Genomic DNA, 25,705 nt, shown 5'->3' with positions numbered 1-25,705 from the left:
AATTTTAGTAGTCAACTACAGGCAACTTTGAATATCTGTGCTCAGCAAGGTAACACTGTAGATAATTCAAAGTGAAATGTGTTTGGAGCACTGAATAGTAGTTATTAGATGAATGGTATACTACGCTTTAGAAACTCGTAACATTTTAAAGGAAATAAAGCCATCTAGTGATGAAACCACTTGAAAAGATTTGTGAGTGTAAGAGCAGGAAAACCTTCCACTGTTCTCATCTTCATCAGAAGGACAAAGTACCAGTGTATCGTAAACTCTCACTTCTTTTCTCTAAGCTTGTTATATTTTAGTTCTCTCCTTCCTGAGGAGAGTAAAATAAGAATTAAGTCACAAGGATCTTGTAATAAAGTTCTACCGGAGTATATGTATCCAAATATGTAATAATATCAAGAAACTGTTTCTAACATCAATTGAGACCTGAGGCATTTATTTTAAAATATATTTTACTCATACATGCTCATTTTACAACATTACATGTTAACAATGATTGAAAACTAAAGACTTTTTAAGAATTTTTCAAAGTCCTGTACTGAGGTTTTGGCAATCTCTTCACAAAATATTTCATCAGGAATAGATACTAATTTTTCCAAAGAGATGTAATTAGGTTTTGCTGGATCATACTGTGCTCTTCCCAAATAGGTAAGAAACAGGTGTCTTTCTTTGATTTTAAACAACCTTGTGTTAAATACCTGGAAAAGAAAAGTTTAAAAAACACTATAGAATAAAAAATGAAATTTCAAGTTTACTTGGCCAAATATTTTAGTAGGTCAACAAATATACTGACCACATACTCAGTAAATGGGATTAATGCAACAGGACTAAATTTTCTGTTAAGAAATTACGATTAAACGGACAAGGGGTATCGCTCAAGAGTACATGCCTAGCATATGTGAGGCTTGGTTTTGATCCCTAGCACCCCACTAAAATCATTAGATAAGAAATTATAATTACAATGGGACTCAAAGCTAACAAGCAGAGTAATAAATTAAGGGCTACTCCAGAGATAATCTATTAGAAGAGTAAATCCTTAGGCTTCATCCCAAAACTAACTTGAAAATAGGGCTTAGAAATGTTTTAACAAGCCTTCTAGATGATTCCAATAAATGATTAAGATCTATGTTAGCAAAAAAATCTGTAAGGTTTCCTAATCTGAAAAGCTTCCCTATTTCTAAAATTCCTATTGCTCCTCTGCTGGAATCAAAATAAAATGAATTTTATCTGTTTGGGGATCAACTAGGGAAAGTATGTCTCCCCACTTTGGGTTAAAACTACTAATGAGTAGGGAGAGTGGGAGCAACTTTAAAAAGGAATAAGAAGCAGGCCCAATCCCTACAGCCCACTGCAAGAGAGGAGGGTGCAACAGGAGGTCTGGCCACACCTCCTGTTGGGAGGCTTCTGGTGACACCCAGGTGACCTACTCTGTGAGTTCTGGACCTCCTCTCTTGCCCGTTCCAGATACAGTGAGAATACTCAGCATGGCACATAACCTCCGAGCCTCTTTCCCAGTGTTCAAGTGGAAACAAAATAATAACAATTGACTTGGAAAGGACACTGTGCAAAACTGTTGAAACTTTGCTTTGAGAACAATAACAGAAAAAGTACAGGGTGCTAACTCAGCATGGGGCTGGTGTGCTTTTGGAACAATACATATCCTTTTTCTGTCTCTGTAAAAACAAATGACATCCTGTTCTGCCCTCATTTTTGGTAACTTAATTTCCCATTACAACATTATTATTGCTAAAGAAGATGGAAGACACTTTAGTTTTAGTTTTTTTTTTTTTTTTTTTAATGTCCCCCCCACCCCCTCCCACCCAAGTATGGCTCCTAGGCAGTAACTTTTGGCTTACAAAATTATTATATGAGACAAAACCACAAGTGATTCTGAAGTTCCCAAACTATGATTAATTTCCTAAGTAAAATAATAGTCTGAAGCATTTATATAGCTTTTGACCAGATATTATGTTTGCTTCTCCAATAACTCAAGGTTACTTTATCACTGAATTGGCGGGGGTGGGGGGGTGGGGGGATGTTGTTGACCACCAAGGATCACTTTGCCATTGTCACAAAAATTTCATCTCATGAGATGAGATTAGTCTTAGGGATTGAAAAAAAAAAAAAAAAAAAAAAAAAAGTCCCCTAGCCTGAGAATTACTGAAATCCAGTTGGGAGGGGAGAGTCAGGTTTAAGGGGACCCTGAATATAACCTCCTTCTTCCTTAGAGATTTCATGTTCATGACTCTGAAACTGCTTTTGTTATCTTTCACCTTCTGCAACCTCTTCTTTAAAATGAATTCACCAGTTATGAAGTTATAATTCTTTCCCCATTTTTAATTAATCCTAAGGTATATATGCCAACCACAACCATTTCTGCATGAGAAAATTAGTTTCATTCCACTGAATTTTAAAACATTTGCCAAAAACTTAACCTTTTTACCAGTTCCCCTCATAGCCTGTCAGTTAATGTACTTCCCCATTAATGTTTTATTTTGATTTTACAATACTACCCAGACCTCAGGAGCCTGAGAATCCCAAGTTGGAAATGACAGTTGCATGACTGGGTTTGAACAAATGATTGTGATGTACCTGTCAGTTTACAGTTTCCTCCACTGGGAAGGTCTCTCAACCTGTTAAGTGCCACTCATTATTTAATTGAGAAACACCAACACCAGGGTGGTTGTGTACTCTGGTAAAGAGTGTGGGTTTTTAAACTCCACTGCCAGAGTTCTAATCCTGGCTCTGTCCCTACTTGGTAACCTAGGGCAGGTTACTTAATCCCTTTATGCTTACTTCCTTCATTTTTAAAATATGTATTAAAAATAGTACCTCATCTGGTGGTTGTCAGAATTATTATAATGAGTTAGTACAAGGAAAGCAGTGGAGATGGAGTGGCACATGGTAAGCACTCAAGAGCTCTTACTATGATTCTCCTACTTCTACCTGTCCTCTGATTAAGAATTTAACATTATGTAAAGCAATCATATTCTTAGAACCCTGTCTACCACACTGCATTCTAAGTTCCACAAGAACGCAGCCATATCTGCTTGATTTTTATATCCTTAGTGCCCACACAGCAGATGCTCATTATGTACAAAGTGAATGACTAGACCACTAGGATTTAGAGGGGACAAAGGTCAGATTCTCTTATCGTAATCTACTGTCATTGAATTATCAACCAAACCAGGGTAAACAAATTGTCACTGATTTTCAGTTGAAAATTACTTACATTATAATTGCTCCATCAGCCAAATTCATACAACTGTAGTTTCTAACACTGTTATTATAATGTGCCAGGAAAATCCTGGATTAAGGGCCGTTCATAGTATGATAGGCCAATAAACATTGCTATATGTGAAGGCACTGGACCAAATGCAGTCTAGTCCTAGGGGTTGTCCTAAGGTCATATTTCTTTTGTTCCTCTGTATATCACCAACAGGAACATGCCTAGCCCAGAGTAAAGGAATCACTTTAATGAAGTTTCTTCTGTCATTTACCTGTTGATCATTTGCTCAACAAATATTTATTACATGCCTACTAAGTACCAAGTATAGGTCTAGACTTGGGGATTCAGCCATGTGTGAATCAGACAAGGTCTCTGCCACTCAGGAGGTAAACAGGCATGTCTGATTACTTTAGAAAATGTAACTGGCTTTGGCATAATGACAAATTAGAACTGTTTTATGCTTTGATAGGAGAGCACTACAATATCACTTGTTAATTCATAGATTTAAGACTGAATGAAAAGTTCATGGAGCATTTAAAGGATCTTTAGAGAGAAATGGAGAAAAACACAAGGGAGAGACAGTAGATTTGTCTGCCTGACTCCAACAGAAATGAGGGGAAGGTGGCAACCAGAGAGACACAGACAAATCACTAATTCTCTTCAGAAGATGTGGACCTCTGCCCTGCAGCTGTGAACATCCCACAGGTGCACCACACTATGCGCCTGGACGGCAGCCCCGAGTGCAGGGCAAGGGTAGCTTTCTCAGAGTGAGCCCTGAGCTGCATACCTGTGGGAACTTGACAATGATGTGGTGGGGAATCCTCATCACATTGTGCACATAATCAAAAGTCTCCGTAAGTTTCCTTTTATTTGCAGTTAGCATCTTTGGGATTCTGGTGATCATATGTTGAATTTCATTATGCTTAAAACCAAATTCAAGACGATAAACCTACAAGAAAATTAATTTTCTATAAGTCATGAATAGAAACAATAATTTTGGTACTATGTCAAAGGACACATTGATTCTTTCAAAATTTAAAATAATGACATTTTAAAATCTGGGGACAGCCTGTCAATGCCCTCAAGGGATTACTACTTACTGTTTCTGGGGTAAACTGAATTTCAAACCCATCTCCAAAAATGATGGGTGATCATCATGAAGGAGCAGCATGATTATGAGATGGAGTAACATAACAGTGCATAAGGGTGGCCTGGGCAGGCTGGTGGATGGGCCAGGTACAAACAGACCAGTAGTAAGATTCCACAGTGCTTTTGAGCTTTCATTCCCAAGCACACACTCATACATGTTATTGAAAAAACTACCTGTCCAAGTTCCAAAAGATGACAAAACTAAACACTCAAACAGGGAATAGGTGTCCATCATTCCCCCACCAAGACATCACTCTTAATATTCCTTACTTTATCCCACCAGAGTCTAAGCTCCACAAGAGCAGGGGCTCCTCTCCCTAGCACTGACTGAGAATGAAACTTTATTTATTTATTTTTATTGCTTCTCTTTAGTTACACATGACAGTGGAATCCATTCTGATATAATTACAAAAGCATGGAATATATCTTATTTTAGTTAGGATCCCATTCTTGTGGATGTACATGATGGTGGGGTTCACTGTGTTTTCATATATGTATACAGGAGAATTATGTCAGATTCATTCCACTGTCTTTCCTTTTCCTATCCCCACTCCCTTTCCTCCATTCTCCACTGTCTAATCTACTAAACTTCTATTCTCCCCCCCCCTCCCCCACCGCCCCTTGTTGTGGATGAGCTTCCACATGTCAGAGCAAACATTCAACCTTTGGCTTTGGGGACTGGCTTATTTCACTTAGTATGAGTCTCCAGATCCATTCATTTACTGGTAAATGTCTTAAGCCCATTCTTTATGGCGGAGTAATACTCCATTGTGTATGCATACCATATTTTCTTTATCCACGAATGAAACACTTCAGTACCTCAGAGAATAGGCCTTATATAATTTTAGATACTTCAACAACTTTGTACATTAACTAGTCAGTTGTGTTTGGTGTCATACTTTTCTTTGGAGGAAGGACAATAAGGAATATCTGATATGTTCTGTGATGGAAGTACAGCTGACAATTGGCACAGGTGTCAAGAACAGCAATGTGCTGCCCACTGCTCTGTTCACAAGAGACTTTCAGACTCAGTCTCCAAATGCCCTAAGACATAGAAAGACTCAAGATGGGCAAACAAAGCATTTTCACAGACTGGTAACATAGACTAGGAAACAGAGACATAGCCTCTCATGCCAAGCAACAGAAGCAGTTTCCAGATACCACTAACAGCTACCAGTGTCTGCAAGATGTGGTAACACCTGGTCAACACATGAAAATATCAGCTGGGGAGGTAGGACCAGAGAGCTGGACCCAGACCAGCCGGGCCCCAGCCCGCAGTCTAGTGCCCTTGCAGTTAACCAACTGTCAACACGTGGAGGTGCCTCTAACCACTAGCAGGGAATATACCCCACCTGGAGGACACCATCCACAGAGGGGCAGCATCCTTTTTGGATCACTGCATTATCAAGTTCATCCAAGACTTCAGGCTACTGAAGACTAGGAGGTGAGATATTGGAAAACTGCAGGGACACTATAAGTCTATAGGGGGAAACTGCAATACCTCAGATTTGCACTCCTAGCGGAGAATATACACAAGCAATATGAGAAAACAAGGGAAGAAAGTGTCCCAAACAAAACTAGATGCTACATCAATAAAATTCAATGACAGCATGGCAGAAAAAATGTCTGAAAGGGAGTTCAGAATGTACATAATTAAAATGATCAGAAAAGCAAATGATGAGATAAGAGAGCAAATGCAGGCATTGAATGATTGTACCAATCAATAGTTAAAACAGCAAATGCAGGAAGCAAAGGATCATTTCAATAGAGAGAGAGTTTCTGAAAAAAAAAAAAAAAAAAAAAAAAACAAATTCTTGAAATGAATGAAACAATAAACCAAATTAAAAACTCCATAGAAAGCATAACCAATAGGATAGAACACCTGGAAGACAGAACCTCAGACACTGAAGAAAAAATATTTAATCTTGAAAACAAAGTTGACCAAACAGAGAAGATGGTAAGAAATCATGGACAGAATCTCCAAGAATTATGGGATATCATGAAAAGATCAAATTTAAGAATGACTGGGATTGAGGAAGGCACAGAGAAATAAACCAAAGGAATGAACAATCTATTCAATGAAATAATATCAGAAAATTTCCCAAATCTGAAGAATGAAATGAAAAATCAAATTCAAGAGGCTTACAGGACACCGAATGTACAAAATTACAACAGACCCACACCAAGGCACATTATAATGAAAATACCTAACATACAAAATAGAGATAGAATTTTAAAGGCTGTGAGAGAAAAAAAATCAAATTACATTCAGGGGGAAACCAATATGGATATCAGCAGATTTCTCACTCCAGACCCTAAAAGCTAGAAGGGCCTGGAACAGCATTTTTCAAGATCTGAAAGAAAATGAATGCAAACCAAGAATCTTATACCCAGCAAAACATACCTTCAGATTTGATGACAAACTAAAATCCTCCCAGGATAAACAAAAGCTAAAAGAATTTACAAATAGAAAGCCAGCACTACAGAATATTCTCAGCAAAATATTCCATGAGGAAGAAATGAAAAACAATGATGTAAGTCAGCAAGGGGAGGAACTACCCTAAAGGAATAGCCAAATAAAGGAGAAACCAAGTCAAGTTAAAAACCAAAAATAAGCCAAAATGACTGGAAATACAAATCATATCTCAATAATAACCCTGAATGTTAATGGCCAGAACTCATCAATCAAAAGACACAGCTGGCAGATTTGATTTAAAAGAAAGACCCAACAATATGCTGCTTTCAAGAGACTCATCTCATAGAAAAAGACATCCACAGACTAAAGGTGAAAGGATGGGAAAAAACATACCATGCACATGGACTCAGCAAAAAAGCTGGGGTATCCATCTTTATATCAGATAAAGTAGACTTCAAGCAAAAGTTAGAAGGGATAGAGAAGGACATTTCATACTGCTTAAGGGAAGCATAAATCAGCAAGACATAACAATCATAAATATTTATGCCCCAAACAATGGCTCATCCATGTATGTCAAACAAATTCTTCTCAATTCCAGGAACCAAATAGACCACAACACAATAATACTACCTGACTTTAACACAACTCTCTCACCACTGGACAGATCTTCCAAACGAAAATTGAACAAAGAAACCACAGATCTCAATAACACAATTGATTAAATTTAGACTTAACATATACAGAATATTCCATCCATCAATGAGTGAATACACTTTCTTCTCAGCAGCACATGGATCCTTCTCTAAAATAGACCATATGTTATGCCACACAGCTACTCTTAAAAAAAGATAGAGATACTACCTTGTATTCTATCAGATCATAATGGAATTAAATTAGAAATCCATGACAAAATAAAAAACAGAAACTACTCCAACCCCTGGAGATTAAATAATATGCTACTGAATGATACATGGATAACAGAAGATATCAGGGAGGAAATAAAAAAAAATTCTTAGAGGTAAAGGAGAACAAAGATACAACATATCAAAATCTCTGGGACACTATGAAAGCAGTACTAAGAGGAAAATTCATTTCATGGAGCACATTCAGTAAAAGAAGGAAAAGTCAACAAATAAATAACCTAACCTACAGCTCAAAGCCCTAGAAAAAGAAGAACAGATCAATACCAAAAGTAGTAGAAGACAGGAAATAGTTAAAATCAGAGCTGAAATCAATGAGACTGAAACAAAAGAAACAACTGAAAAAATTGACAAAATAAAAAGTTGGTTCTTTGAAAAAATAAACAAAATTGATAAACCTTTAGCCACACTAACAAAGAGAAGGCAAGAGATAACTCAAATTACTAAAATTTGGAATGAACAAGGAAATATCATGACAGACACGATTGAAATACAAAACATAATTAGAAGCTATTTTGAAAATCTATACTGCAACAGAATAGAAAATCTAGAGACATATGATCCACCCAAACTGAATGAGGAGGACATACACAATTTAAATAGATCAATTTCAAGCAATGCGATAGAAGTCATCAAAAGCCTACCAACAAAGAAAAGTCCGGGACCAGATGGTTTCTTGGCCAGGCTCTAAAAGACCTTCAAAGAAGAGCTCATTCCAATACTCCTCAAAATAGAAGAGGAGGGAACTCTTCCAAATGCATTCTATGAAGCTAATATCACCTGATACCAAAATCAGACAGAGACACATGGAGGAAAGAAAATTTCAGACCAATATCCCTAATGAATAAAGATGCAAAAATTCTTAACAAAATTTTAGCAAATCACATACAAAAACATATTAAAAAGATAGTGCACCATGATCAAGTGGGTTTTATCCCAGGGATGCAAGGTTGGTTCAACATCCAGAAATCAATAAATGTAATTTACCATATCAACAAACTTAAAAGTTAAGAATCACATGATTATTTCAATAGATGCTGAGATAGTGTTTGATAAACTACAGCATCCCTTCATGCTCAAAACACTAGAAAAAATAGAGACAGTAGCAACAGTCCTCAACAATGTAAAGGCTATCTCTGCTAAGCCCATCGTCAATATCATTCTAAATGGAGAAAAACTGAAAGCATAACCCCTAAACATTGGAACAAGGCAGGGATGCCCTCTTTCACCACTTCTATTCAGCATCGTCCTTGAAACTCTAGCCAGAGCAATTAGATAGACCAAAGAAATTAAAGGGATACGTATAGGAAAAGAAGAACTCAAACTATCACTATTTGCCGATGACATGATTCTATATTTAGCGGAGCCAGAAAATTCCACCAGAAAACTTCTAGAACTCATAAGTGAATTCATTACAGTAGCAGGATATAAAAGCAATGCTCATAAATCTAATGCACTTTTATTCATAAGTGATGAATCCTCTGAAAGACAATTTAGGAAAATTACCCCATTCACAATATCCTAAAAAAAAAAAAAAAATACTTGGGAATCAATCTAACAAAAGAGGTGAAAAGACCTCTACAATAAGAACTACAGAACACTAAAGAAAGAAGTTAAAGAAAACCTTAGAAGATGGAAAGATCTCCCATGTTCTTAGATAGGCAGAATTAATATTGTTAAAATGGCCAACCTACCAAAAGTGCTACATAAATTCAATGTGATTCCTATTAAAATCCCAATGACATACCTCACAGAAATAGAGCAAGCAATCATGAAATTCATCTGGAAGAATAAGAAACCCAGAATAGCTAAAGCAATCCTTAGCAGGAAGAATGAAACAGGAGGTATCACAATTCTAGAACTTCAACTATATTACAAAGCAATAGTAACAAAAACGGCATGGTATTGGCACCAAAATAGACAGGTAGATCAATGTTACAGAATAGAGGACATAGAGACAAACCCAAATAGATACAGTTTTCTCATACTAGACAAAGGTACCAAAAACATACAATGGAGAAAAGATAGTCTGTTCAACAGATGGTGCTGGGAAAACTGGAAATCCATATGCAACAGAATGAAACTAAACCCCTATCTCTCACCCTGCACAAAACTCAACTCAAAATGGATCACGGACATTGGAATCAGACCAGAGACCCTTCATCTTATAGAAGAAAAAGTAGGTCCAAAGCTTCATCATGTTGGCTTAAAGGACCAGACTTCCTTAACAGGACTCCCAAAGCCCAAGAAATAAAAGCAGGAATCAATAATTGGGATAGATTCAAACTAAAAAGCTTTTCCTCAGCAAAGGAAACTATCAACAATGTGAAGAGAGAGCCTACAGAGTGGGAGAAAATCTTTGCCACTCATACTTCAGATAGAACACTAATTTCCAGAATATATAAAGAACTCAAAAAACTTTTCACACCAAGAATACAAATAATCCATTCAATAAATGGGCTGAGGAAATGAACAAACACTTCACAGAAGAAGATCTATAAGCAGTCAACAGATAACATGAAAAAATGTTCAACATCTCTAGTAATAAGAGAAATGCAAACCAAAACTACCCAAAGATTCCATCTCACCCCAATTAGAATGGCGATTATCAAGAATACAAGCAACAATAGGTGTTGGCGAGGATGGGGAAAAAGGTACACTCATACACTGCTGATGGGGTTGCAAATTGGTGCAGCCACTCTGGAAAGCAGTGTGGAGATTCTTTAGAAAACTTGGAATGGAACCACCATTTGACCCAGCTATCCCACTCCTTGGCGTATACCCAAAGGACTTAAAATCAGCATACTACAGTGATGCAGCCACATCAATGTTCATAGCTGCTCAATTCACAATAGCCAGATTGTGGAACCAACCTAGATGCCCTTCGATTGATGGATGGATAAAGAAACTGTGGTATATACACACAATGGAATATTACTCAGCCATAAAGAATAAAATTATGGCAAATGGATGAAATTGGAGAATATCATGCTAAGTGAGATAAGCCAATTCCCAAAAACCAAAGGCTGAACGATCTCTCTGATAAGCAGATGATGATACATAATGGGGGGTGGGAGGGAGGCAAGAATGGAGGAAGGATGGATTGTATAGAGGAAAAAGAGGGGTGGGAGGGGTAGGGGAAGGAAAAATAACAGAATGAGACAAACATTATTACCCTATGTACATGTATGATTACACAAATGGTATGACTCTACTTCAGTACAACTAGAGAAACTAGTTGTACCCCATTTGGTTACAATGAATCAAAATAAATTATGAAAAAAGAAAAAAGCAAAGGAGAAATTCTGTTTCCCTAGATGAAAATATAAATAAAAATTTTGCCATTGAAAAAAAATATGAAAATATCATTAAATGACATAAGTTGCTTGCTAGATATTTTTATATTATATTTTATATTTTTGACTTTTTAAAAATAAAATTATTTTAAAATCCAATTTTCTTTAAGATGACAGTCGAAATTTATTCTTTTCAAAGGGATTAAACACATAAAGAAAGAAAATGATTTCTCAAAGCTTTACATTGTCCTACCTTCATATTTTCTTTCACAGGCTCCAGACTTCCAGTTAGTAGCCTTGGAAGACGAACAACCAGATCTCTAGTCTGCAGTTATAGACAAAACAATCTATTATTAGTATATACGCATTTTTACCTAGTTTGGAAAACTAAGGCATTAGAGGGAATAAGCTAAAATTTAAAAAGATGACTCAACTAGACAAATGATAGGAATCTCAGAAAAATATAATGCTGTTTGAGGAAAAAAACAAATATTGAAAACAAACCTTAAGGATTCCAAGTTGATGGAATACTATAAAACGATGCAGTTTTATGTTTAAACTAGTAGTGTAGTTAATTTGCTTACATAAGATACCAAGAATTTATACGATTCAGATGAGCCAGCATTTGTTTGAAACAAAAGTTTAACAGTCACTAAATGTACTAACAAGAAAACGTTCAGTCTCTTCATTCTTTACCTTCTTCACATTAAGTTCAAGTTCTTTTTGAAAAAATCCCAATCTGTTATCCAGTCTTTCCACTGAAAAATTCAACAAAAATGGGGCATTTTTGACCATCTGTGCAATATCTGCCTTACTGAAATTTTTTGATTGTAGATAAGTCACCCTAGAGAAGTAAATAAAAATACATGTCCATATGATAAACATGTACTAGCTTCACACTTTTGAAGAACTTGAAAAAATAAAGAATAAATAAAACATAAATAAAATAGAATAAAAAATAAAATAGAAAATGGTGTGTAATAGAAAAAATAAAAGAGAATAAAACCATTCTGTAATAATGGCCCAAACATGGATAAAACTGAACATTTATCCACTAAGTTCTAGAATGATTTTCATTTAGATTTGAAAATAGAAAACAATTCTGAAATCCACCAGCAGGTAGATTCCTTTTTCACTTAATATGAGTTATTGGTAAGAAAAAATGAACTTTATCCTTTTTTTTTTTTTTATTGCTAAGAACAGAAAACAACAACTAAGAATATAAGAGATCTGGAACTCTATACCAAGGACCCCTGAAGCATGGTTATAACTAAGAAAGGAATTTTTTTTTGGGGGGGGGAGCACTTGACCACTCAGCCATGTATTTTATTTAGAGACAGGGTCTCACTGAATTGCTTAGCGCCTCACTTTTGCTGAGACTGGCTTTGTACTTTCGATCCCCCTGCCTCAGTTTCCCGAACCACTGGGATTATAGGTATGAGCCACCATGCCCAGTGGAATTTTTGTAATGTTAGCATATTAACTGTACATTTTCATAAATAATTTTACTACAGTCGTTTAATATGTGTTTTGTTAACAACTCAGAAATTTTTCCAAGTTTCTGAGAACCCAAACATGATAGTATAATATAAAAAGTTTAACTATACAACAACATTTTTAAAATCTAAAAACACGGTAAAGGGTAGTTTTATTATATGCCTAAAATGTATCAAGATGTGATTTTGTTTAATTCTTATCAGAAAAATAAAAAACATTGTGAACCAGATAAATTATCCACGTTGCATTTGAAGAAATATAGATTCAAAGAAGTTAAATAATTTGTCTTGGATTATCAAATAATTAGTGCTAATACAAATTTGAGTGTAACATGCCTACATCTAAAGCTATGATGGTTCTATATCAGAATTTAAATTACTTTAGTAAGATGAATATTACTCCTTCAAAGTAGCTCCTTTGAAGCATCAGAGGAAATAATTGATAAATTTAATTATACAAAGAAATACTATAAAAGCCAAAAGAAAAATGACTCTGGGAAAAATAATTGTAACATGCCTTAAAGAAAGAACCAATGTTCCTACTATTTAAAAGAACACTTACAAGAAAGAAAAAAGGCCCAATTAAAAATGTTGCCAAGTGTAGTGGCACACGCCTATAATCACAGTGACTTGGGAGGCTGAAACAGAAGGATTACAAGTTGGAGGCCTACTTGGGCAACTTAGCAAGACCCTATCAAAATAAAAAATAAAAAGAACAGGGTGTAGCTCAGTGATACAGCACTCCTGGGTTCAATCCCTGCCACAAAAAAAAAAAAAAAAAAAAAGAAAAGAATTAAAAGAAAAAGAAAAAATGGAAAAGGCCACATACAATTTAAAGAAAAGGAAATTTAAATAGGAATTCAACACATATAAAGTAATTTGGAACATTAAAAGAACTCCAACATTTGTTGTTTAAAACACTGTTTCCAAAATTAACAATAAGGTATTATTCTTATTTGTAAAATGAAAAGAAATCATAAAGTTGATAACATTGTATTAGTGATGATTAATACAGAAATTGGAACTTCTAAATACTACTGGGGTAAGTATAAACTGAAAAACAATTCAGATAAATGCAATATCTATTAAAATTGCAAATGAATATGTCCTCTGATCTAGCAATTCCACATTCAGAAATTTATCCTACAGATAATATTTGTGAAATCAGGTGTATAGAAGTCACTAAAGGATTGTGACAGGAAAGACCAGAAGACCGTGGAGGTTTATCAATAGGGTACTAGATAGATCTGTAGTATGGACTGTGCTGGGTGGTTGGTAGTATCTTTCTCCCTAGGTGAGTCTTAGAAGGCCAAGAAGCAGAAGTAGGAGGGAAATAGGATAACTTTTTTGGGGGGATGGTAGGCAGCCAGCTTCAGTGTCTGACTAAAATATTATTAAAACTGCTGTCAACATTGTGGTGATTTTTTTCAATAATGATTAAGATATAAAGCCAACCAGAGCAAAAAAAATTTAAATAATTTAAATGTAGATTATTCTTTGAAAATTGTAGATAATTGTTTTTATACATTTAAAATTTTTCTTGAAAAGGAAATGAGTACATGAAATCAGTGGTGTTATATAAATTCTAGAAATAAAAATGGCTATTCAAAGTAGAGCCAGAAACTAAGTTTGATTAAATAAAGATTATCATGTCCTTGCCTATTCAGAAGTTTATTTTTTATCATATGTCCTTTTGATACATATGGATGGATGTACTCCTATTAAAAAAATTCTAAGTAATTAAAAAATGTTCCACACTTCAATTTGACAGTTAGCCCCATTTAGTAATCACAGATCAAACTACATTAGAGAAGATCCCTCAGCTCTTAAGAGAATGTGTGATCTTGGACAGGTAACTGAAGCTCCTTTAAAGTTTAAGTTTCCTTCACACTATTAAACGTAGGGAAACATCATGGTGCAGTAGCCAGCACTCTGGAGTTGTGTTAACCGGGTTTGAATTCCAGCTCTGCTGCTTAACATTAACTCTTAATCTCGGGCAAATTACTGAACTTCTCTGTGCCTACCATGTACAACAAGAACAATAAAAATCATGGTATAGCCTTTGACAGGGATCTCCATTGTGAGGTATTGATACTTCTTTGGAATAAATTTTGAGCAACAGGGCAAGCTGGCTGACTAATGGGAAAGAAATCAGTGTCCTGACAGCCAGGGGGAGCAGCACTGGATGTAGAGCTTCCTGGAATCACTTTCTTTCCCCTTTATTGTGACTGCCTGTCTGTATCACACCAGACTCTAAGCTGCATGACCGGGCAGAGCACAGGTTTTGTCTGGAGTCCAGCCCAGTGACTTGAATACATAAGGGCTCAAGTTGTTCAGTGCAAGGAATACGTTTTGTTTGTTTGTTTTTCCTAATTCAGAGAAAAGGTATAAGAAATAGCAAAGTTTTCTGAAATGTAGGGAGGCTCAATACTAGTGTGGAAAATAGTCTGGGGGTCAAGATTAGAAGCAAGGCAACTAGAAGACCGCTGCAGTAATCCTGGTATGAAATGATTGGGACCTGAAGCTAAGTATTTCAAGTGGAGATTAAGAGAAACACACTGATTGATTTCAGAGAAAATAAGGTAGAACCTATGGGCCTTGGTGATTTGTTAGATGTGGATGCTAAAAGAAGAGAAGCCAAAGTTAACACCAGCATTTCTGACCTGGATAACAGGGTAAATAGTGACCCCATATAGCAAATCATGGAATGTGGACTAATTTAGATGGGAGAGCGGGGTGGTGATGAACTCAAAATGTTAATTCCAGGACAGGGACTTGTCTTACTGTGTGGTTCTTGATGTCTAGCAGGACCTTCACTCACAGATCAACATTGTCTCACTACTCTCACAGTCAGTAATTCTTTGAATGTTGAATGTAGTACAAACATGTTTATTAAAGTGCTATTTAAAGACGAAAAAAAGGAACCACCAAAATAGTTAACTTAAGACATGATTAAGAATATTATACAATAATTAGTCAAGAGAATGTCAAATGTCTATTATCAAAAATTGGATATATCAAAAATTGGTCAGTGGAGCACACCTGTAATCCCAGTGGCTCAGGAGGCTGAGGCAGGAGGATCATGAGTTCAAAGCCAGCCTCAGCAACTTAGTGAGGCCCTAAACAACTCAGTGAGACCCTGTTTCTAAATAAAATTTTAAAAAAGAGTTGAGGATATTGCTCAGTGGTTGAGTGCCCCTGAGTTCAATCCAGAACCTCCCCAGTTCCCCAAAAAAATTGGATATAGAAAAACCACACAAGATTATGTTTTCATAACTAAGGGTTATATCTCAGAAGATATAGCATTTTGTTCAGTTATAAAAAACCAACTTATGCCAGTTTCTGAAGAGAAATAGTTAAGTACTGATTTAGCAATAAGATGAAACAATAAAATAATAATGGGCAGTTGAATAAATAATTTAAATAAAAGAAAATCCATAACAAAAAAATAACATTCATGCTCATTATCTCAGTAGATCGTTGTACAACAGAGAATTTAAAAACTTCTTATACATATATTTCCTCTACAGCCACTTCTTAGGTTATCTGAAAATCATTCTAAAAGTCCTACCTGATCTTAAGATTTTCAAGGTCTTCAGAGAAAATGGCATAGTTTTTAGTCAGGAATGGTCCCAATTGGTTATCCTCTAAACCCAAATCCTTAAGAAACAGGAGTATTTGCTTAATATCTTTCTCAAAATCCAGCCTTAGAAGAAAGTTGGCTGCATCTGGATGTTTTTCTATCTTCGACAAATCCACTCCTACAATAAATTGTAAACACTGTTTGAAAATCACTTTAGTTTAGTCATTAAAATTCATACAAATAAGCATAAGAAATTACTGATGAATAACTTATTCAAAGGAGAACTGAGATAGACAATAGAAACTTCTAAATATCTGCAAGCTAAACTGGTGGCAGAAATAAAACGAATTAAAATGAATTATAGTATTTATATCAAAGACATGTAGAGGGAAACAAGTATTTGTGGCTAAATTTCTCCCAAGACAATTAACTAATCACTGGATCATCATCCTTGTCTATGACTTCTGGGATATGGTTTGAAAGATATTTGGGATCCCTTAATGATCTCTATAGTAACTGCTCAACTGGTAAATCTTCAGGGTACAAACTCTATGAATAAATTCTTACATTGCAATTTTTAAATCATTCCCTTAGTTAAAATCTTTATTTAAAAAATATGTTCATGATCCCCTTCAAAAGGGGAATAAAAATTACCCTATTTCTTACTGATCAATAGACATATCCAGGTCTTTATTGCAGAGACAAGAACGATAAAGGGGCTCACAAATGTCTGAGTGAAAATGGATAAACATATACAACTCTCAAACACCCCAGAAAGCAGAAAGCACAACCTTTACAAACCTTTCTAATCTAATGTAATCTAAGTAAACAAGACAAGAAATGTAAGAGTCAAAAAGGGAGAAAGCAAGTTGATATTTTAAAGTATTCTTTGCTTTCAGATACAGTTAGATTTCAGCATTAATTAGGCAGAGAATCAAAGAACCTGTAATTCAAAATTCTCATTAAAACTGAGCATTTCATTCTTTTCTCTTTTATCTGACTTTTAAGAAGATGAAAATCAAAGGCCCCTCCAACAGCTTTCAAATAAACATTTAGGTAACATAAAACCTTAAGTTTAGACTCAAATTTCATAATCTTAAAAATATGTCTTCAGATTAAAAATAACCGGTAGAAATAACTTTATAGTATTACATATAAACATAATGAAATAAAAACATTCTTTCTATAATGGTAAACATGATCAAAAAAATAAATTTTTGTATTCGTAAGTCCAAATACATTAGACCCAAATATAATTTTAGATCCAAATATCTTGATATTAAACAAATAACAACAATTAGCAAAACAGGTTAAAACAGAACACACAGACACACACACATCAAAATGAAGACTAGAAAACAGAACTAGGATAAAGTAATTCACTGTACACTAATAATGGTATTTTATATCAATAAGGAAAACATATTCATTAAAATATAATGGGACCACTTACCATACTTCAGAAAAAATTAAAAATTCCTTGTGTCTCATGCAAAATTAATTCCAGATAGATTCAGAATTTAAATGTATACTAACTACTGAAAGAAAACAGAGAACTCAAAAATCAGTATTAAGTTTAACTTCAAAAAAATAAGATGCAGTGGCTCAGGAGGCCAAGGCAAGAGGATTGTGAGTTCAAAGTCAGCCTCAGCACCTCAGTGAGGCTGTTAGCAACTCAGCAAGATCCTGTCTCTAAAACTAAAATATGTATTTAAAGAAAGGGTTGAGGATGTGGCTCATGGTAAAGTGCCCCTTGGTTCAGTCCCTGGTATAAAAAAATAAAAAATCTTATGTATACATCTTATATATATGTATATATAAGATATATGAATGGCTTTCTGTGTGATTCATATTTGTTTGGAAAAAGGTCTGGAAAACTTAATCATTTCAGTAAGTGGTCACTTTTGGGAAGTGAAATGAAGATGTAAAGAGGATGGAAGATCTATTTCTTGTAATATATGCATTTTAAACAACTAGATGTAATTCATCTGTAATTTTAAAATAATAATATTTATACAAAATAAATCCAATTACTTGATGGATAAAGAAACAAGATGGAAACCAGTTCCAAAAATCTGGGAGAGAGGAACTTTAAAAATAGCACCAAGGGCTCAGACTTCAAATTTAAGTAAATACCAGAGCTTTCATGTGTTGACGTGCCTTGCTCAGCACAAGCTGTCACATCATAACTGTTAAAGCAGAAATCCTGAAAAGCTACTTTTTAATAGCAATGGAAAAGAGAATCTCATCAGGAGAGCACCCTGCTCAGTCAAATCACTTGGTTTCACTCATGATTTCATTAACCTGAAAATACAGTCACTGAATGCCTGCTATGAACCAGGACTTCTGCTAAGCACTGGGGATAGAAAAAATGAGTAGTACATATGATCCGAACTGTAGACGAGCAGTCTAGTTGGGCTTTATCTTAACAGTTCAGTAATTACAAATATACCATTGCATTCAGGTACAGTTACACATATTTAGCTATCAGTTAGGGTCTGACAGGCAACAGATACTGCCCTAGAAAGTTCAAATGGAAAGAATGTTAAGGAAGGGACTCAATAGTGTGGCATGCTTGGGCAGAGAAAAGGGAACGTTGGAGGGCACTTACAGCACCAGAGACATGAAGGCCAGAGTTTAACAGAGTCCAGAGGGATAGGGAAGCTATTATGGAAGGGCTGCTCAGGAGGAGCTGTTGTCATGGAGAAAGCAACAGGACCCAAAGAAGGGAGGAAACATGGGAAACACTCTCAGTAGGTCCTTCTAGTCTCTGTCCTGCAGGTACCTCCCACCAGCTGAAGCTGCCCAGAAGCCAGCTGGCCTCCTGCTCTAGAGCTCCAGCAGACAACATTTGGCCTCCTGGGATACAGAACAAGCAGAAAAAGGCAGAAACAGCTCTGCAAAGCAAACAGAAGGACTAGGATTTAGTACTCAAAAACACAGTTTGGCAAAGCAATCACAGTTCCTCTAAGTCACTATCTTTTAATTACTTCTAAGACAATGCTTCTGAGTATCAGCGATAGAAGGAGGAACGGCGGAACCATATCCGAAGCTGTGAAATCTGTAAATTGTGTACAGGTAAGGACTGCAGCTTAGGATTGTCTTGCATCACTTTAGCAGCTGCCATAGGCAAAGAAAGCTGTTTTGAAAAGAAAGGTAACTGGCTTTCCTGCTCATAGTAGATGTCATCTCTCACCTTTGAACTCAGTGGATACTCTATTGTATGTATTTTGGGGGGTAAAACAGATGTTTTGATATATGTATATGCTATTGAATAATTACATAAAGTTATTAACATATTCACCTTCTACACACTCACCTTTTTTTGTGACAAGAAAATTTAAAATCTACTGTTAGCAATTTTCAAATATACAGAACATTAACTATAGTCACCATGCTGCACTCTGGCCCTCTAGAACTTATTTTTCCCATCTAACTGAAACTTTGTATGTTCTGACCGTTATCTCCTTATGTCTTCCTCTACTTGCCTCCTCCTTCTACCATTCTACTCTCTGCTACTATGTGTTTGACTTTTTCTTTTAGTTTTCACATGTAAGTGAGATCATGTGGTATTTGTCTTTCTGTGCTTATCTTATTTCACTTAGAATAATGTCCTTCATTCATGTTGTTGCAAATGAATTTCCTTCTTAAGAATGGATAGTATTCCGCTGTGTACAGCATGTTTTCTTTATCCCTTCATTTACTGATGTACACTTACGTGGATTCAGGAAAAACCTTATTGCACCTCTGATATGGGACTTAGTACATTACCTTTCATCCTTGTATTCCAAGTACTCTAGGGTATGTGTTTAGATGTTTCTGGATACTTGACGTTTGTTATGAACAAAAGCCATTCCATATATATTTGTGTCACATTCAGCTAATTCAACACAGGAACAGAAGTATAAACAATCGTCACACATTACCAAATGCTAGACTCAAAATAAGAAGGGAAGGAAGTGGGAGTTTAATGGAGGACCACTCTGTCTGCAGGGTCAAAGAAAACATTTTCAAAGTTACTGAAACTTAAGCTAACTTCTTCAGTTGTCAGAGCTGGCCAACCCAAAAAGGGATGAAGCTGAAAGGCAAGCAGGAGACAACCAGGAAGAGGCAATCAAAAGGATGAAATAAGGGCTAGATTAAAAATAACCTGGCCCTTTCACTATCCAGATGCAACTAGTCAGCAAGCTAAGATAGTTAGAGAAGAAGCCAAGAGAGAAATAATCCAAATTAGGACACAGGCTCCAGGAGAAAGGTCAGGAAGTGATGGCGAAAACAGCAGTGATAATACTGACTAGAAATCTGTAGTGAGAGGTTATTGGAAGGTGTGGGAAAATTTGCCCCTAGAGACAAGGAAATTTAATCAAATGAAAAATTCCCAGAAAAAGAAAAGTTACATAGGAAGGAAAACAATAGTAAGTACACTTCTTGTTAGAGTAGCTAACAATATTTACAGTCATAATGTGATCACCAACTAATGATGTATAACCGATTAATGATGTATCTAAAAATTATAATGTAATATACTGAGAGAATTTTAGAGAATATAGGAAAAGTATATGTGCATACATAAAAGATCAACTGTTGTCTAAAACTGATGAAACAAGGAATAGTATTATAAACAACTGCTTTTAAAATGTGGCAGTTAAGTACAAACAGTGATAAAAGTAGATACCTTTGGTAAACGGGATGCAAGGTCAGTAAGAATGAAACAGAATATGCTTTTACACTGGAGGCCTTTCACACTATTTGACTTTTGCTCACATGTGTATATACTACTTTGATAAAGATTAAAATGCTAAAGAGTAAGGTAAAAACAAAACAGAAAAATAAAAACAAAAACAAAACAAAAAAAATAGCGCACTAAAGTACTTGTAGGTCAGTCAAACTTACCTAGAAGCACTAACTTCTGCAGAGTCTCAGAATGATCTACATAGTCTCGAAGTGTGAATGAATCTGGAGGCAGTAGAGGGTCTGCAACAATCTGAATAGCCTCTTCCTCTGAAAGAGGTTGCAATGGAGACAATGGAGGCAAATCATCCAGTTCTTTGAAGTCAGCCATGTGGGAAAGAGAAGCAAATTAATGCTCCAGTGTATATGCTTCAAACTATTTCCCCAAAGATCACTTCTTCCTTAGTTTGTGTCTTTTGCTGGTTAAATCTTGACATCACTTCAGAATTAAATGTTCAAGAAATCCGAAAAGAGTATTCTAAGTACTAAGAGGTAGGTTATGACTACTTAGAAAGATCAGCTACTGTTTCTCCAAGGTAAGAAATTTGTTGGTAAGTTTCAAGACACACACTTTCACTTTTCATTGACAGGTAAAAATGTTAGAGATGAACTGCTCTTCAAGCATATTTTGAGAAAGAGAATTAGTTTACTATAGCTTATTAACTTGGCCAAAAGAGCAAAATATTCCAACAGCCTGAATCACATAGGTTAGTCATGACATTCTGAAAATTCTGCTTTAATGCAGTGCCCTCTTCTCCTAGTTATTTTCCGGTGTCTTTAAGATGATGTCTGACTGTCTCTACCACCTGTAGTCTTTTGCTAAGGGGTTCCTCTGGTCCAGCATTGATTCTGGATCACAATCTTTTGTTCCATATTTTGTCTTATTCACTGACTACCCTATACCCTCCCACTTTTTTAGCCACTCTCTCTTCCCTGGGTCCAGCTCTCTTTCTTTCATATTCTACATAACTGAATATCATCACATTTATGGTGAAATTCTGAATTCCTAGAACCGGAGGCACTAGAAAGGAAGGACTCACTAAAAGGCAATACAAAGGAACTTTGGGAGTGATATAACTGTTCTAGTTGATGACTGGTAGTTGTTACACAACTAAACGTATACATCAAAATTCAAAGAACTGTATACCCCAAAATATGGATTTTATTTGATACCAATTATACCCTAATAAATCTAATTTTGTTTTGCTTTTGTACTGGGATTGAACCCAAGGCTTGATGCATGCTAGGCATGTAATCTACCACTGAGTTACATCTCTAGCTCTTTTTAAATTTTGAGACAGCATCTCCCAGAGTTGCCCAGGCAACTTGTGATACTCTTGCCTCAGTCTCCCAATAGCTGGGATTACAGGCATGTGTCATCATACTTGGTCCCAAAAGAAAAAAATTTTAAATACTCTAAATACTGAAGCATTTAGAAAGCAAATGTAATAAAAAAAATATATGATTTTATATATATATAAAATAATTTATTTTATATGTATAAAATAATCTTATACACACTAACCCACAAATTCTTATAAAATCAAAGTATAAAATGAATAGAGCTGGCATTGTTCCTTTTCCTGCCTGGTACAAAGTATGACTAGAAATGGCCTAGCAGAATGTAAACAGATAGCTTGTTTAAACTACCAGAAGTGTAGAAATTCTAAAAGTTTAATATTACCTTCTAGAGTCAGATCGGAGTCAGAGCAGGGCATCTTTTGTGTCTTCTCTGACTGCTCATTCACCAAAGGAAGCAGGGTGCTTTGGGCAGAATTATTCTCTTGCCTACTTGAGTTGGTAGACTGGGAACTATTCCATAAGGAGGAAGTTCTGTAAGTCTTAAATCCCCACTGGAGAAAACAATTGTCACAGGACATCTGAGGCCAAGCAGAAGAGCTTTGTAACCATGTTTTCCTTGGTCTTGGAAAACGTTTTGTGAGTTGTATGGCATTAATGAAGCTGCTCAATTTAATTGAGTTGAAACTTCTAAGTATCTGTTGGGCTGACAAGGCCATTTTTCCTAACGTAATCTACAAAGGAAAAACTATCAAAAGAGAAATTCAATTTACTTAAATGTTTAAAACTGTATTCAAACAACAAAAACATAAATTGGAATTTTTTTTTTTCTAAATGAAAGGTATTTAATTCCATTTGATGACTAAAGTAATGAAATGTTTCTTATATACAAGAAAAGTCACAAACAAGGCATCTTAGTTATAAGCCAAAAACCAGGAATTTCTGAACTGGAATAATAAAGATAAGATTTACAATTTAACAGCAAAAAGTAAAATCATTGGTATAACAAAAACACTAAAACAAAAACTTGTAAATGTTCAAATTACACAGAATGGAATCATCTGCTAATCATTTTTCTTTAAATACAGTGAGGTAATTAAGTATTCTTTGAATTTGGTTTGAAGGACATTTAAGGAGAACATTGCTAATCAAAATAATATTGAATTATTCAAATGCATTTTATGTATACAGTCACAAAAGAAACAGAAAGAAACCTACTTTGTCTTAAATGAATCATCACAATATAATTATTGCTATGTAGAACAGGGAAGGTTATTTCTTGCTTCATTCTTAGAGCTGTCCCTGTTGATTATTTCACAGATGAAGCTGTTCTTAAAAGTGGAATTGAACAAAAATAGTTTTGTCAAATTCTGTTTCTCTGCAGGAAACAAGAAAAAGAACAGCCTTCAAAAGAAAAGGTCGAAATAGAAAGCAAAACAAAGTGACAGAAACAAATAAGAAAGCAGACAGGCACAAATGTATATTTTGACTGAAAAAGTTGTTTTTAACAGGAAGGACTGTTGCTACTTTAAACTCCAGGAATATGAAATATTTTTACACTTAGCCAGCTAATTAGAAAGGTAAATTTTATGTTAAAAAAGATAATCCATATAAAACACAGCATGGAGTTCTGCATTCGGGAAATGATTAATAAATGTTAACCATTATTGTTATTGACTAGTCAACCAAAAATAATTAATTCTGTGAATTAATTCCTGCATACAACTTTGTGCTTTGTTCTTCTATAGTGTGGAATTCAGCTTGTTTTATGCTCTGCATTATACTAAATACTTGAAGGTCTAATCTCTTGGAGATTTTGTGGTTTGGGGGAGTTTGTTGAAAAAGGTTTTTAAAAGTGAAAGTCTCAGTTTCATTTTGGTCTTAGGAAGTAAGTGTTCCCAATAACCTTATGGGACAGGTGATTTTTGTTAAATTTTGGCAGGAAAGGAGCCTCCAAATCTGTCTCTGCCCCCGTCATAAGGACACTAAATTGTGAGCCAGAAGACCAAGGTAGTTATGCTACCTTGATAGGGGTCTAACAAATGTCTAGCCCATGATAGTGGTACAATTACCATTATTCAAATAATGGGTGGTAGAGATAGAGCTCTTATCACTGAACTACAGCCCCAGTGCCAAAATAGTGTGTGTGTGTGTATACATATAATATATATATACATTTTTTTTTTTTTTTTTTTGGTAAAAGCTAAGGGTACAATGAAATGATCTTTAGGTCCTTATCAGCTTTAGCATTTTAGACATTAAAGTTTGTCCAACCACAATTGTCCTGCCTCAAAGCAAACACCCCCCCCAGCCCAAATTCACTCGAGTCTCTCTCTATAATCAAATTAATATCCCTTCCACATCTGCCAGGTTCACTTTTAAATTCCATCCACATGCGTTAAAAGACCTTTGTGAATATAACTGGTTTTAACCTTCCATTCTTATTTGCAAAAGCATTATCTTTACATTACCACTTCTCCGCTATCTATATGTCCTAACACCTAATTATTATTCGTTCAGGATAGCAGCGCTGGGTCTTATCTCTGGATCCACCCTCCCAGTGACTATCCCCACCAGCCCAGAGTCTTATGCTTCAGTGTTTGTTGAAAGGAAATGAATCAACAGCAAGTATAGTCAACTTCCTTGCCTACACAGTATTCAAAAATGGACATGGCATTTGCAAATGTGTATATAAGCCCTGTGAAGTTTAATGGTTAAGTCTTCTAACACGGCCCTTGATCATGAAGATGGAAGAAAACACCCTGAAAAACTCAACACTAATAGATCGTACACTCGTTCTCAACTGTCTGCTTCTTTAGGAACAGGACTAAGAACTGAAGTAGACTGTTTTTCAGGGTTCCAGACTTCTACCTCTGTAACTAATAAATGAATTCAGGAGGTGAAAGAGGGATTAAGGGGAGGCTTCGTAATAAAGGGCCTCTCAATGCTGTCGCCCCCGCTAGGCCGTTTAAAATCAGTCCATTTTAGTTCCTCAAACCGAACTTCCGCAGGAAGCCGCTTCACACGCTGGGCCTCCTGCGTCTTCCCAGAGCCACTACTAAACAAGCATGGTTGCGTTTCCAACTCATCGGCCAGGGGATATAGACCACACAGAACCAAACTCCCTCCATGGAGCCAGGGAGACTTAAAGGCCGTCAGGTTGGCGAGCGCCACCTGGACGCGAGAGACCGGGGCCCGAGCCCCGAGCCCCGCCGGAGACGCGCCCCTCCAGCTCCGGGCTCTAGCTTTACCTGTGGCGAGGCGTGTGCGTTGTCGGGTCCTGCGGTGGCTGTCGGGCTCGCTGGGCCGCGCGCCCCGTGCGGCCGCCCAGCACGCCGGCTTGCCGGCCTGCAGGGCCTAGCAGTCGAGCTCCTGGGCCCACGTGGGCTGCGGTCGGAGTGGGCGAGACCATCTGGCGGCTGCGCGGGGGGGGAGCGCCCTGAAAGCCGGGGAAAAGGCCTGATGGGAACCACAGCTGCGCTTCTCTCGCTCATGCTTTCCCTGAGCTCCGCGCAGTGGCAGTCTGAAGGCTAGCAGAGTGCCTAGAGATGGCACGGCCCGAAGGCCCGCTGGCGGCCAACCG

General features: G+C 36.2%; 1 protein-coding gene across 3 annotated transcripts; it reads right to left on the bottom strand.

Annotated features, from left to right (window-relative positions):
* Nucleotides 1-422: 422 nt before the first annotated feature.
* On the bottom strand, nt 423-25,528 carry Mterf3 (mitochondrial transcription termination factor 3). Of its 3 annotated transcripts, none has more exons than XM_047554354.1 (9): nt 25,374-25,528; nt 23,341-23,500; nt 22,508-22,870; nt 20,986-21,138; nt 16,081-16,270; nt 11,710-11,857; nt 11,267-11,338; nt 4,020-4,181; nt 423-701 (listed from the first exon to the last, which is right to left on the bottom strand). In XM_047554354.1, the coding sequence occupies exons 3-9, from the start codon at nt 22,839-22,841 to the stop codon at nt 507-509; spliced, it is 1,254 nt and encodes a 417-aa protein (XP_047410310.1). In that variant the 5' UTR covers nt 22,842-22,870; nt 23,341-23,500; nt 25,374-25,528; the 3' UTR covers nt 423-506. The 3 variants fall into 3 exon arrangements, with proteins under 3 accessions (XP_047410310.1, XP_047410315.1, XP_047410312.1); XM_047554359.1 differs by having other exon boundaries at nt 23,341-23,453; nt 25,374-25,503; XM_047554356.1 differs by lacking the exon at nt 25,374-25,528 and having other exon boundaries at nt 23,341-23,517.
* Nucleotides 25,529-25,705: the final 177 nt, after the last annotated feature.

Source organism: Sciurus carolinensis, chromosome 1 (assembly GCF_902686445.1).
Source record: "Sciurus carolinensis chromosome 1, mSciCar1.2, whole genome shotgun sequence".
NCBI lineage: Eukaryota > Metazoa > Chordata > Mammalia > Rodentia > Sciuridae > Sciurus > Sciurus carolinensis.
Note: the sequence above shows the minus strand (reverse complement) of the source record. Positions and strands in the feature narration are given on the sequence as shown.

What these genes read in the sequence shown, in the direction of transcription:
- Mterf3 (XM_047554354.1), bottom strand. Translation starts at nt 22,841, where the DNA reads ATGGCCTTGTCAGCCCAACAGATACTTAGAAGTTTCAACTCAATTAAA. An exon ending in GCAGAAGTTAGTGCTTCTAG is followed by an intron (nt 16,271 to 20,985) that starts GTAAGTTTGACT and finishes AATTTATTGTAG; the next exon opens with GAGTGGATTTGTCGAAGATA. An exon ending in TTGAACTTAATGTGAAGAAG is followed by an intron (nt 11,339 to 11,709) that starts GTAAAGAATGAA and finishes CTATAACTGCAG; the next exon opens with ACTAGAGATCTGGTTGTTCG.